At 38.2% G+C, this 14,658-nt stretch overlaps 1 protein-coding gene across 8 annotated transcripts in view; it reads left to right on the top strand.

Moving 5' to 3' along the window:
• Nucleotides 1–14,658, top strand: part of LOC134352940 (leucine-rich repeat and calponin homology domain-containing protein 2-like) — a 239,700-nt gene that overhangs the window by 137,514 nt on the left and 87,528 nt on the right. For 5 of the 8 annotated variants that reach the window (XM_063060594.1, XM_063060591.1, XM_063060590.1 and 2 more), the window contains 3 exons: nucleotides 4,234–4,284; nucleotides 11,102–11,197; nucleotides 13,281–13,350. In XM_063060594.1, the coding sequence (XP_062916664.1) occupies nucleotides 4,234–4,284; nucleotides 11,102–11,197; nucleotides 13,281–13,350 (217 nt within the window). The remainder of the gene's footprint in view (nucleotides 1–4,233; nucleotides 4,285–11,101; nucleotides 11,198–13,280; nucleotides 13,351–14,658) is intronic. The other 3 variants (XM_063060589.1, XM_063060593.1, XM_063060592.1) reach the window with 3 other exon arrangements.

Here is a 14,658-nt window from a genome sequence, read left to right as displayed (position 1 = left end):
ATGGTGAACATTTTCCTGTTGAAAATCCATGGTAGAGTACACATGGTATGATTGTGTAGTAGTCAATGTGATGCTATTACAGCTTGGATGGGAGGGGTATTCCAAGTTCGGAATTCAATTCCAGTGCCATCTGTTAGGAATCTGTACTTCCTCCCTGTGGAATCTGTGGATTTTCCCCAGGTGATCTGGTTTCCTCCCTCAGTCCAAAAAACATACTGGGTAAGTTAATTGGTCATTATAAAATTCTGCTGGGGTTAGGCTAGGGTTAATCAGTTTTGTCGGGCGTTTGAAGACCTACCCCACACTATATCGCTAAATAATTAAATAAAATGACATGCAACTTAGGCTTGTCACATCAAAGTGCACATAATTTCTTCTGTGTGCATTATATTTTTTGTGACTTCGCTGAATTACTATGCCTTAAAATGGGCACAGCCTACCTGAGGAGAAGTTTTGAAGGAAAATTGACTGCATTTAAAGGCATTGGAGTTACTTGTGGGCAACGTTACTCCAGTTGATTTTGATGTTTTAGAGACCAGCGTACACTGAACCTCTAATAGAGCCTTTAAGACCATTTTCTGGTAAAGGTAAAGTTGATGCTATTGCATCTGATTGAAATCTAAAGTAAGTTTTATGGAATCATAAGATGTGTGAAAGTGTAAAGTCCTCAACTTTATATACATCTCTTTAGAATTCATCAAACATCAAACACATTGAGCCTGTAAAAACTACTGTTTTATAATGTCAGTTATGTTTTATTATTTTGTACATTATTATTGCATATTAGTAAATTATTGTGTATACTATTATTCTATACTTTATTACTGGTTAAGTCTGCACACTGCTAAGCGAGTTTTAAGTGCTGCTGCTGTAACGAAAGAATTTCCCACTCGGAATCATTGATGTGTTAGTATTATTATTACTATTAGTTATCCTTTTCACACCTAATTCAAAATATAAAATCCAAACATTCCTGCATGGAGTTTTCAACCTAAAGCACTCTTTGCTGGGTTTCAGTATGGACAGAGGTCCATTCCAGTGGACTTCAGTCCAGTGCTTATTTTGCTTCAGAGCTGGAATTGTGGATGGTAACAAAAATGTAAGTTTATTACACAGAGCTAGATGGCAGTGTAGACTGTGAGGAATCTGCAAAAGCCTTGTAGGATATAATTAAGTTCATAGAACATAATGTGAAAGACTGTAAGTTCACCCACTGGTAGAGAAAAAATAGAAAGGTAGTATTCTTTTTTTAGTTGATGCTGAAAGGCTGAGTTCTTATTCTTCAATTTCTGAAAGTTAGCATTCAAGGAAAGGAAGCAATTAGCAAGGCAAAAGATATGTTCATCTTTATAGTGAATTGATTTCAGTGCAAGATTATAGTGATCTTACCATGGTGGGGTCACATGTAGAACATCATGCATAGGCCAGTTCTCTCTTGCAGATTGATTCCTGGTTTGATGTATGAGAGAAATTTAGCAAACTGGGTCTGTGCTTTTGACTTTAGATGATCATATTCATACTTGCAAAATTTTAATAGGGCATTAGAAGCTGGCTGCAATGTTGTTAACCATGCTGCTCTGTCAAGAACCAGTGGTCCCAAAGTAAGAATGTATTCTTCCCCTGCAAAAAGCCTGATTCCATGCTATATCCCCAGCACCGTTTAAGGTAGTTCATGGGAAAACAATAACAATGCAGAATACAGTGCTATAGTTACAGAGATAGTGCAGGCAGACAAAGTGTAAGGTCATGAAAAAGTAGATGTGATGCTGTGTCCACAGCTCTCTGCAGTTTCTTGCCGTCTCGGGCAGAGCAGTTGCCATACCAAACCAAGATGCATCCAGATAGGATGTTTTCTGTGGTGTGTTTCAGAAAATTGGTAAAGTTCAACAGGGACATGCTGGTGCCTTTTTTGCCATGGCATGTACAGTGCTTTGAAAAGGTATGCAGCGCCCACAACTATTTTCACATTTTACTGTCTTATTTTCTTAGTTTAAAATATATTGAAGTAGAATATTTTTGAGCTAATACACAAAACATTATGCATCATGCCAAATTAAAAGAACAATTCCAAAACCTGGCAACAGTTTACTTAAAATTTAAAACCACAATTGTGAGGCTGAAGAACTATTCATCCCCTTTGTAATTACAATGCTAACTTTCCACAAATGCAATTCTTTGTTACCTAACCAACGCTCCCAATCTGTTGATGTAGAAAATTGGAGGATCACCTGTTTTCAATGAATTCATGAGAATAAATACCCCCTCTCTCTGTTAAGTCCAACAGTATGGTAGATTTTCAACAGACCAAAAGCAAAATAAAAACAGAAGGGCATTCAAGACAAGTCTGGGAAATGATAATAGAGAAGCACAAATCTGGGAAAGGGTACAGGACCATCTCAAAGGCACTGAGAATACCTCAGAGCTCAGTGCACTCCATCGTGGAAAGGTGGGAAAAATATGAAGCCACAACCACACTGTCCAGGTCAGGCTACCCCTCTGAACTTAATCACCGGAGAAGAATACACTAGTAAGAGAGGCTACTTTGATGCCAGACTGAGTGAGCTGCAGAAGTTAGTGGCTGTAACTGAAGATGAAGTTCATGGCTGTACAATCTCTAAGGCCTTGCACAAAAAGGGTACTTAAGGCAGAGTGGCAAGGAAGGAGACCTGGCTTCTTTTTAAAAAAAAAAGCTTATCCTTGCCTGTATAGACTTTACAAAGTTTCACTTAGAAGGTACTATAAAGATGTGGAAGGAGGTCTTGTGCTCAGACGAGAGCAAAGTGCAACTTACTGGTCTCAGCACTAAGCGGTATGTGTTGTGCGAATCTAATATTGCACATCAGCCAGGTAACACCATTCCTACAGTAAAGTATGGCGGAGTAGCATCATGCTATAGGAATGCTTTTCAGCATCAGGGACTGGAAATCTGGTCAGGATTGATAGGAAGATGAATGCTGCTAAATACAGAAATCCTGGATAAAAACCTGCAAATCTCTGCCAAAATTCTTAAACTGGGGAGGAAGTTCATCTTTCAGCAGGACAATGACCCAAAGCACATTGCCAGAGTTACCATGGAGTGGCTTCAAATCAAGAAAATTGATGTACTTGAGTGGCCCAGCCAAAGGCCTAATTTTAACCCAATCGAACATCTCTGACAAGACTTCAAGATTGCTATCCACCACCCACTTCCACCTGTCTCTCCCCCCCCCCCCAATTACTAACCTGGCACAGCTAGAGCAGTTTTGCAAGGAGGGACAGGGAAATTTTGCTCCTATCAGTTGTGCAAAGCTAATACAGACTTGTGCAAAAAGTCTACTGTCTATAACTAAGTACTGAGCAAAGAGGAATGATTACTGCTGATGTTTCAGTTTCCGAATTTTTAATTTTCATGCTTTACTATTTTCCCTGATTTTTGGATTTTACTGTGAAAAAAGGAGCATGTAATTCACAAATATAAATTCTGCATTAAATTGATCAACATCTCTGGTTGATACTCAATTGTGTGAACAAAGGATTGAGGGCTGAATACATTTACAAGGTACTGTATGGTTGAACCAACTCAAACTATTGGTAAAATTTACTTCTAGATACTTGAAGTTCTTAATCCTTTCAACCTCAGCACCATTGATGTACACAGAAGCGTGTGCATTGCCCCCTTCCTGAAGTTAATAACTAGCTGTTTGGCTTTGCTGACATTATGGGAAAGATTGCTGTCATCATACCATGTTAGTAGGCTCTCAAACTCCTTCTTTGTTCCAAACCATTATTATTTGAGAATTGGCCAATACAGTGGTGTCTTCTGTAAACTTGTAGATCGTGATCGAGCAGGGTCTAGCACACAGTCATGAATGTATAGGGATTAAAGTAGGTAGCAGGGCATTAATGTTGAGGGTAATTGTAGTGGAGGTGATGTTGCTTATTTTTACTGATTGTGTTCTGTTAGTCAAGCAGTCAAGGATTTAGTTGTAGAAGGAAGTGTTATCTCCCAGGACAAAACAGGAGAAAATCTACAGATGCTGGAATTTTGTGTGTGTTGTGTCCCAGAGTTATCTGTCTTGCTGTATTGCAATATTTTTGTAAATTTCCTAGATAGTCCAATTCATAAGAATCCTGGTATGTTTCATGAGTAATTTATTTTTGAAGTACTGTAATCTACTTTGTATGTTTTATTAACCAAAATGTTACTGAATGAGCAGCATTCTAAGTTAACTCATCTGTCGTACTTTTGTTCAGCAGCTAAAATCTTCAAAAAAGAATAAAGAGGAATTTGCATATGAAAATGAGGTATGGGTTTCTAATTTCACATCTTTCATGGCTATACTGCAGAAAGTTGAATGGAAAGTGCACAGTGAAGCTGAAAGTGAAAATTAAACCACAGGGGTTGTGGAAAAATGGTGAAATAACAATCAGGAAAAACCCAATCTTCATAGATAGAGGGCAACTAACAAATAAATTTGGGTAGAAGATGTGAATTTAAGTCTCTTGGGTCAAGGGGATGATGTACACCTTATAAATGAGGGAGATATAAAATGTAGGAGAGGCAATAATCAATAACTAGAGTCCCAACATTGACCTCTGTGGCACACCTTTAATTATCAAACACCATTCAGAGAAACAATCTTCAATAACTACCTTCTGCTTCCTACCTCCTGAGACAATTTTGAATCCATTTTATTAGCTCTCTCTGGATTCTATGGGGCTTCACCTTCCAGATCAGCCTGCCATGTGGGACCATGTCAGAGGCTTGCTAAAGTCCAAATGGACAACACCCACTGCTCTAACCTCATCTTTTGATTACCTCTTCTTAGAGTGTATGCTTCCTTTTTATAGATCAGCACCTCAGTGTCTTTGATCAACCAGGGTTCCCTAAACTTGCTAGGTTTAGCCTTCACCCTAACAGGAACATGCGGTCCCTGGATTCTGGATATCACACTCTTAAAAGCCTCCCACTTGCCATTAGTTGCTTTTCCTTTAAACCGGCTCATCCAATCCACTTCTGCCTGATCCTACCAAATTCCCCCCGAATTAACCTGTGGCCCGTCCTATCCTTTATCATCACTATCTTAAAACTAAAGCTAAATTGTCCCTGCACCATCCCCTCAGAGGAAATTCAGTATTACACCCTCCCAAATAGAGCCTTCTGTATATTGAGCCTGGAAGCTTTCCTGGACACATTTCACAATTTCCAGCTTGTTCAGGCCTTTCATAGTCAATACCAGGGAAATTAAAATCTCTCTGTAATACAATCCTGTTATTCTTACAACCATCAGCAATATCTCCACAATCTTTTAAATGTCTTGTTCACTCTTGGAGGAGGGGGTCTATAGTTCAGTAGTTTCCAAGTTATATCCAAATGGCCCTCTTGAACAATACCCCAAGAATGTTGTGTCTAAGCACTATAGTTGCAGTCTTCCTTATCAAAAAGATGATACCTCTCCTCACTTACCTGTATCTCTGTTACACCTGTAACATCTGTATCTTGCCTTTCTCAGCCATGCTTTTGTTATTGCTGTAACGTCGCAGCCCTATAGATTATTCATGCTTTGAGTTTCTGCACCTTGCCTGTTAAGCATCATGCATTGAAATAAATGCATTTAACTGAGTATTATTTTCCCTCCCTTAACTATGCCCCTGGCAATCTTGATTACTAAACTCGCTCTCACTGTTCTTGCTTTATCCCATGACTTGCTCCTGCTCACAGTCTAACATCCTTGCCAGTTTAGTATAAGCCGTCCTATGCAGGACTCACAATCTTCCCTGCAAGGATATTGGTCCCTTTTCTGGTTCAAGTGCATCCCATTTGTCTTGTACAGTTATCTCTACCCCAAAAGAAATTATAAATGATCAAAGAACCTAAATTTCTGCACCTTGCTGCAATTCCTCAGTAATGCGTTTATCTGGCCTGCCTTTTTATTTCTGACCCCACAAGCACATGGTATTAGGAGCAACCCAGAGAGCTCTACCCTCAAGGTCCTGCTTAACTACTTACACTCGGGCAGGATCTCATCCCTTGTTTATCCCACATCATCTGTACCAGTGTGTACAATGACTTCTGGCTATTTGCTCACCCCCTTGATAATGTTCAGCAACTGCTTAGAGTTGTCCATTAAGACAACTGCTTAGAGTTGCTAACCCTTCAGTGTCATCCCCACAGTAGTATACAATGAGCTTTATCTGTTAGTGAGGGGAATAGTTACAGAACAGCCCTGCATTGTCTGCTAACTCTCCTTGCTTTTCCTGGTGGTCACACACATGTATCTAATGCAACTTAGGTGTGATCACTTCAGTAAAAGTATTATTATGATGCTCTCAGCATTCTGGATGATCTTGAGTATGTCAGCCTTCTTCATTTGCTTGACCCAGTTTGTCAGGAGCTGTAGCCAGGTGCAGTTCTCACAGATTAAATCAAGGAAATCATTCTATCCGTTCTTTCACACCCTTCCGTATTTAAGTATAGTGCTGGAGTAACAGGGAACTTTTATTCTCTACAGAATAAAAGAAGAATAGTTAGTTGCTACAAGCTAATCACCCGAATCTTGGAGGAGGGTAAATTACTGCAAAGGATTCTAAATTGCTTGGACCATTTGTCATTTAGGATAGTATGGATTAATCAGGAGCAATTGGCATGCATTGAATAAAATGTTTTCTCTAAGTAACATGAGAATTTTTGAGAAAGTAGCCATGAGAATTGATGTAGTGATGTAGCTTTTAGCAAACTCTGATCAGGTAGAGTTGCTGGTAAAGTAAAACTCCATTGGATTTTGGGGGGAAAAGGAGAAAGTTCAAAATTATATATCAATAATATTCAAGTTTATTTATCTATAATTAGAAATTAATAAACTAATCTGTGGGAGTTCATTGGTATGTGTTGTGTGTCCATAAGTCAGGAATTTTTGACATGAGCACACTGGCATTGTTACTAAAGTCTTGAAGACGAGAAGGTGACCTCTCTGAAACATTCAAAATTTTATGGGGCTTCACAGGGAAAATGTGAAGATGAGGTTCCCTTGTTTAGGGTGTCAGGAACCAGGGATTACAATCTCAAAATAAAATTTTGCTATTCAAGACCAAGGTGAGAAGAAATTTCTTCACACAGAATAAAATGACTGTTGAATTGTCTGTCCAGGAGCTGTGGAGCCTGATAAAGTTAGAGCAAGAAGGTGGTGCTGAGATTAAAAAAAAACAGAATCCTTTATAACTGTAGTAAAACACCATTATTCTTGTCTCAAAACTCTTACAACAAAAGTCATTATGCTGCTTGATTTCATAATCGCTGCCGTACCTGCATTTAACTTTGATTTATGTAAAAACACCTTTGTTGTTTTTCCATCAGAGTAAATTCACAGAATGAAAGCAGAGGGTAAATTACTTGTAAATGCTTTATTTAATGTTCTTCTGAGATTTGAGGGTATTTGCAAGACTAGAGAATTTTGGCCAAGAAAAAAGATTGAAATGGTTAGGACATTTTCATACTGAAATGGAAGCGATTGAGTTGAGATTATGTGGGCCAAGTATGTAGATAGCTGAAATTTGTGAGGGTTGGACCACATGCAGCACACCACGTGACATTAATAAACGTACAGAATAGAAATATATGTAATCATGGGCCTGTTTTAAATTTTGGTAGGAAAAAAAAGTAAATCACACCATTGTATGGAAAATAAGCAACTGAATGGAATGTGAAAGAAAACAATACAAACTGAAAATTCTTGAGCCACGAGAAGTCACAACAGATTTTTTAAAAAGGCAATTACATGAATTAACTAAACATTGGGGATTATTTCCTAAGTTGTCCAATTATTCGATATCAAAGTCATACTAAATTTGTAACATCTTAAACTTCTAATTTTTCCTCTATCTGATTGTGGCCTGGTCTGTATCCCTCAATTTATGCCAACAGAGAAATTGGAACAAGCCTCAAGTCTGTCTCCCTTAACTCCCTTAGATCTCCCCAACAGTACTGACATCACCGCTATTGTCCTGGTTTCTCCACTATTGGAAATGTTTGCATTTTGTCATCACTCTGTTTAGTTACATTTGTTTTCTTGTGTCTTTTGAACTCTTACATCTCTCTACAGATGCTGATGATCTGTAATTTATACAGTTTGTTTTACCTTCTTTTCTTTCTTGGTTTCGTGGCTACCCGGAGAATTAAAGGATTTCAGAGTGATATATTTTGATAATAAAATGAACCTTTGAAGCTTTTTGACTAACTACATTTGTAGATATATATGCATTTCTCATATTATAAGGACTCTTAGGGAATTGGCAAGAATGCAAAAAAGTTTTACAAGGTTTTACCTGTCAGAAATGGAAGAACAGACTGAGAGTCTCCTCAAAAGGAAAGGCTTAGATAGTTAAAGTTATGCAAGGTACTGATGGGATAGTCAAAAGTTTCCACTTATGAGCAAAACCAAATCAAAACCCTGTAACACACACAAAAAAGGCTGGTGAACGCAGCAGGTCAGGCAGTATCTATAGGAAGAGGTACAGTCGATGTTTCGGGCCGGGACCCTTCGTCAGGACTAACTGAAAGAAGAGCTAGTAAGAGATTTGAAAGGGGGAGGGGGAGATCTGAAATGATAGGAGAAGACAGGAGGGGAGGGGTGGATCTAAGAGCTGGAGTAGGGAAAGGATCATGGGATGGGAAGCCTGGGGAGAAAGAGAAGCGGGGGGAGGGGAGCCCGGGGGGTGAGAGGGACAGAGGGAGAAAAAAAGGGAAAAATAAAAATATATAAAATAGATAAGGGATGGGGTGTGAAGGGGAGGTGGGGCATTAATGGAAGTTAGAGAAGTCAATATTCATGCCATCAGCTTGGAGGCTACCCAGACAATATAAGATGTTGTTTCTCCAACCTGAGTGTGGCTTCATCTTGACGATAGAGGAGGCTGTGAATAGACATATCAGGATGGGAATGGGACATGGAATTAAAATGTGTGGCCACTGGGAGATCTTGCTTTCTCTAGCAGACAGAGCATAGGTGTTCAGCGAAATGGTCTCCCAGCCTGCGTCAGGCCATTTTCTGGTCATCTCTAATTTTGTACCTTACGGTTGAGAGGATGAGAATTGTGTTCCACAAGAAATAAATAAGGCAAATAATATTGGTGTATTTAAGGCTGCATAAATATGCAAAAGAGTTACTGTGGTTAAATGAAGAAACATGGATAGAAGTAAAAGCAGAGTCGGAAGGATGGCTGGTCAAAGCATGGTTTGGCCAAGTTGTGCAGTGTATTCAAGAAGACTACAGTTCAAGTTGTGAACTGTATCATTGTTTTTTTTAATTGATTATTTTCAGGATGAAGCGTCACTGGCAAGGCCATCCCAAATTGCTCTTGGTAGTGTTGAACTCCTATCTTGAATCTTCTGTTAAAGGCATTAGCAAAATGCTGTTGGCTAGGAACTTGTACAGTTTTGGCCCAATAACAACTAAGAAGTGACGTTATATTTTCAGGCCAGTTTGATATGGTGTATGACATATAGAAAATCCTGCAAGTGCTAAGTGTTCCCATGGATTTGCTGCCAGTGTCCTTTGTGGAAGGCTACAGAAGTCTAGGAATTGTGCCTGGTACCCTACGCGAGTAATTGTATTTTGTAGTTATTCCAAAGTGTGTTGGTAATGAAAGGCATGAATGTTTAGAGTGATGAATGAGTTGCCAATCATGCAAGTTATTTTCTTATGGAGAAATGAGACTGCAGAAGCTGGAATGTGGAGCAACAAACAACCTGCTGGAGGAACTCAGGAGTCCAGTAACTTGGGGGTTAAAAATTATCAACAATTTTGCTTTAAACCCTGCATCAGGCTATTTTCTTCTGTCAGGTTAATGAAATACACCGCAAGGAAATAGGTCATTCAAGTCGCAGTCTATGACCCACACTAACCCTAGACTAATCAGTATTATTTTAATTCCCCGTGGATTCCCAATTACTGCCCCCACATTCTATAACTTAAAATCACATTAAGGACACATTACAGTGAACGATTAATATGACAATCTGCATATCTTTGGAATGTGGGAGGAAAATGGTAACACACAGAGGAAGCCTATGGGGTTACAGGGAGAATGTGCAAACTCCTTTCAGATAACAGTGGAGGTCAGGGCTGAACTTACTAGCTGTGGCACTGTGCTATCTTTGGCATTGAGGCGAATGGAAGATGCAGCATGTTTTAGTAGTCAACTGAAACTGCAGGTTAAGCAAATTTAATAACCCCTTATGTAGGTATAGACAGTCCTTTTTCTTGATAAAGCACCTTACCCAACTTGAATTTGGTCAGTGATCATATTTGCACATAAATACAAAATATTGATTTAATTTTGGTGAAATGAATTTTAATGTAAGTTCAGCAAATTATTGATGACTTACCACCTTCATTTAACATGAGTTGTAGCAAAAGCCTCTTGAGTTGACAGAATTGACTGCAGTGTATTGATATAATGCGAGCTTTTCCATGTTGAATATCATACGTTGTTGAAGAGTATTAAGATGGTAGTTAATTAGTCTTTTCTGAAGACAGGAAATATCAACTCCAGTTCTTTGAGCAATTTTATTATTTTGCAGCTCCTGATGTAGAGATGTGAGATGGCAGATCTCAATGTAGAAAGGAAATGGGTTAGAATAATTTCTTTTGTTACTTCCTTCAGATTTTTCTTTTGATACAGAATGATTCTTTCATTAATGTGTATCATAATGTCAGAATTTATTTAAGTAGGACTGAAAAAGTAATTTTATGATGACTAAAATGCACTGCTGATTTGTATATGTCAAATGCTTCAGTGATAAGTATATATTTTTAATGTTGATTTGGAAGTCAGTGCTTGCTAGGACATGGACAACTCTCCTAATATCTTCAAAATAATCTTCCATTGGATCACTGCAGTGGGATCTTGGAGTTCCTATAAGGCAGCATTGCTCTCAATATTGTATTTGAAAAGCAGACTAGATTTTTGTGTTCAAGGTCATTTCTCACAAAGACGAGTGTGCTACCAAGTGATTTTTGGATATTTTAAGAATGGAATAATGTGTTTGGAGCATACTGTGTCTAGCGTTTTGCTCAAATGCCAAATTATTCTATTCTATTCACATTTGTTTTCACCCTTGCAGTCAGATATTGAAACTACATCCATGCCTTCGACATCACCTGTTCAGATCACATCTTCTTCCCCTTCTGTCCAGGTTATACGTAGCCAATCTTTTGAGGTATTGTTACTGCATTTATACATTTACCATCTTGCCTTTCTGAATATTCTGTTTCCATTCATTTGTGTATGATTATTGTGTTTTAATTTTACATGTTCTGCATTTCTAACTACTTGAACATCCTTATCTTTCATGAATGGTTTATCGATATAGATTTGAAATAGTTTATGATTAGAAGCTTCATTGTTTTACATGCTTGTTAATATGCAGAGCAAACAAGAATTGTATTGGAAGAAGTCTAAAGCACATTTGATGGTCTTCATCCCGTCCATGAATTGTGACACTTCCCTGCAGTGTTTATAAGCATTGACAGGAGTGCTGTCAGGTCTCATCTGGAAATTAGTTATTATGATAAAGAGGAACACAATTTGATTGCCGTGTCCATGCAGATTCCCAGCAGACCAAATCCATCTGTCCCTTTCCCTGTTCTATTTCTTATAGTCCTGCAACTCTGATTTGTCCATCAACTTTACTTTTGCTATGTGTACTGAAGGCTATCATACATTAGCCTGTTAATCCATCAGCACTTTTTTTTTAAATGGTAAAGGAAAGTAGAGCACCCACTGAAATCCCTTATGGCCACGAGGTGCACGTGCCAGCACCACATCGACACAGCAGAAGGTCAGGATCAGTGCAGCTAGCTGGAGTTGAGAGGTAACAGCACTCACCCCTATTGCTGCCCTTCAGTTATTGAGTGAGTTCCTGCAGGTTTGAATTGACCAGTTGCTTACAATTGCTGTATCTGTATCAAACAGAAAGTCACAATGTGAGTAAGTCTGGGTGTTGCAGCAAATTCCACATTTATTTAATTTCTGTTTCCATAGTTAGATTTTTGACAGATAACTGTTACCTTCCTGAGGTATACTGTGAATGCTGGTTAATTGGGACACATCAGGACCAGTATATTTTGGTGCAACTAAGCAGCTGCGTCAATTTGCTGAAGTTTCATGGGAATAGTTAGAAAGATATATATTAAAAAAAGGACAAACCACTGTTTAACTGAGTAACAAATGAGAACATTGCCAATACTGCTATAGTACCATAAAACTGTATTAGTTCCTATCAGTTAACAATGGAAGAATTTATCCGGTGTATGCTGCCATGTTCTTTTGAATGTACTGAACAAAATCAATGCAAATCCTAGTGCAGGTGTCAGACTGCCTTCATACAATACATCCTCCAAGTCTTCATTTTCATTGTAACATTCAAGCTGATTGTCCATGCTTTCAAATTCTTCATAGTCCTAACTTGTTTAAAGTAGTGAAATCATTTCATTTTACACTCCTGATTGTTTCTGGCATCTCCAAGCCTAAATACTTGAAACCATAGTGAGCTAAGCAGTTCTAAATTGTCTTGCTGCTTATTTCTCACCAACTATTTGTGACAAAAATCACTGCTTTTTGAACATAAATACATGCAACTGACACTATGTAAAAAATGGTTTGCTGTAAGGATTGTCTAACGGCCACTCAGGTGCACACAACTGACACTACTTAGAAGCTATTCAGCAAGTCTCCTCTCCCAGTTAAGCGGTGTAGTATCCCAATGTAGGGAATCCCAGCTATTTTCTTCTTTAAGAGGTCTTTAAAAGTTGTCCCAAATAAGCGGCTACCCTGATTAACTTTAGGCACAATTAATTGAAATCCACTCTATTAGAAAACAACATTTGATTTGACTATTTTTTAAAAAATATTAGGTGATAATTGAAAGCAATTTTAGAAATAATGCCCTTGCGCTTCTTATGGTTTGGCATACATCTGATTAGGATTTGAAAATCTTAACTACTGAAGCAATATAACAATTGACCTTTATGGCTTGAATTTGAGGAGCTTTAAATTACTAAATTGATGCTATTTTGCCACTTATTTAAAAAGTACTTGTGCTTTTATACATTGGATATGATAGATCCAGTGCTCACTACAATTGAATAAATAGTTTGAAGGAGGTGGGTTTGAAAATAAATTTGTGTACAATTAGAAATTTCAGAAAGTGACTTTTTAAATTGCATTTGACTTAGCAAGCTTTGGACCTAAACTTTTGACATAAAGAAATGTTGGTTAAAATTTATTGTATTCTGTCACAGGAGGAAAGTAGGTTCATTGCCTTCTCCACACCACCCTCAGCAGTACCTTTTGGCCTCAAACCTCGATCTGGTAAGTCATGTGATGTTCACTCTGAAACTCTCTTGTCGTGGCCCATACTGTTGAGCTTTACGTTGGTATGTATAAACACTGAGGTTAGAAATTCGTCTGTAAGATCTGCACAAAGAACTTGTCGGCAACTTTAATGCAGCAGTACATATGGTTATCACCATCATTTTATCATTTAATAGAATGACGTCTGTTCAGAATTTCAATATACGCAAGTGAGCTGTATATCTGAAGATCTAGGACAGCTTAGAAAGCCGCAGTCAATAAATTATCAGTGTGGTCAAATTCTTAGCTGGTTCACAAAGATCCTGCAGATAATTCAAACAAATAACTCCAAATATAGGAGAACTGAAGTTCCATTTAAGGATCCCAATTTGAAATATTGCTTTTTACTTAAACAGAAGTATTCTCTAGCATTCAGAGATTCATTTATGAATTGAATTTAAATAGAAAATGTTTAGTTTTTGTATTTGCAGAGTTTCATTGTGGGAAAATGGTAGAATGATAATGACAATACTGTACTACAAAACATGACAGCATGTAGATCTGGCAGAACTTTTGCTGTTCCTACCTATAAAATGTGGTTGATGTTAATCTTTAATAAAACAAAGTATATACACAGGAAACAACAGGAATTCTGCAGATGCTGGAAATTCAAGCAACTCACATCAAAGTTGCTGGTGAACGCAGCAGGCCAAGCAGCATCTGTAGGAAGAGGTGCAGTCGACGTTTCAGGCCAAGACCTCGAAGGGTCTCGGCCTGAAACGTCGACTGCACCTCTTCCAAGAGATGCTGCTTGGCCTGCTGCGTTCACCAGCAACTTTGATGTGTATATACACAGGAAAACATGTTTATACTTGAATGCAACATTGAAAACTTCATTAAGTTACTCAAAAATGTCCCTAATAGATTATGGTCTGTAATTTGCTGTGGCTAACTACCCAAAGCTCCTGGCCAAATTATTACTCATGTTCTTGCATATTTAGGTTTTCAAGTTTTTGTGTCCTAATTACTGAAAGTACGAACTGATGGCATCGCTGCTAGGAAAATTGAATCTTAAGGTTCTGAGTAAACAGGGAAATCATTTGAGTATCACAATATTGAAGGATTATAACACCAGAATGGAAAAAGAAATATAAATCAGAATGGATGAGTTCAATGCTAAATCAAATATGAAAGAGCAAAGAACAACAGGAATTCTGCAGATGCTGGAAATTCAAGCAACACACATCAAAGTTGCTGGTGAATGCAGCAGGCCAGGCAGCATCTCCAGGAAGAGGTACAGTCGTCATTTCAGGCCGAGGGTCTGAA

Source organism: Mobula hypostoma, chromosome 10 (assembly GCF_963921235.1).
Source record: "Mobula hypostoma chromosome 10, sMobHyp1.1, whole genome shotgun sequence".
Lineage (NCBI taxonomy): Eukaryota > Metazoa > Chordata > Chondrichthyes > Myliobatiformes > Myliobatidae > Mobula > Mobula hypostoma.
The sequence above is the reverse complement of the archived record's forward strand: the minus strand, read 5'-3'. Positions and strand labels throughout refer to the sequence as shown.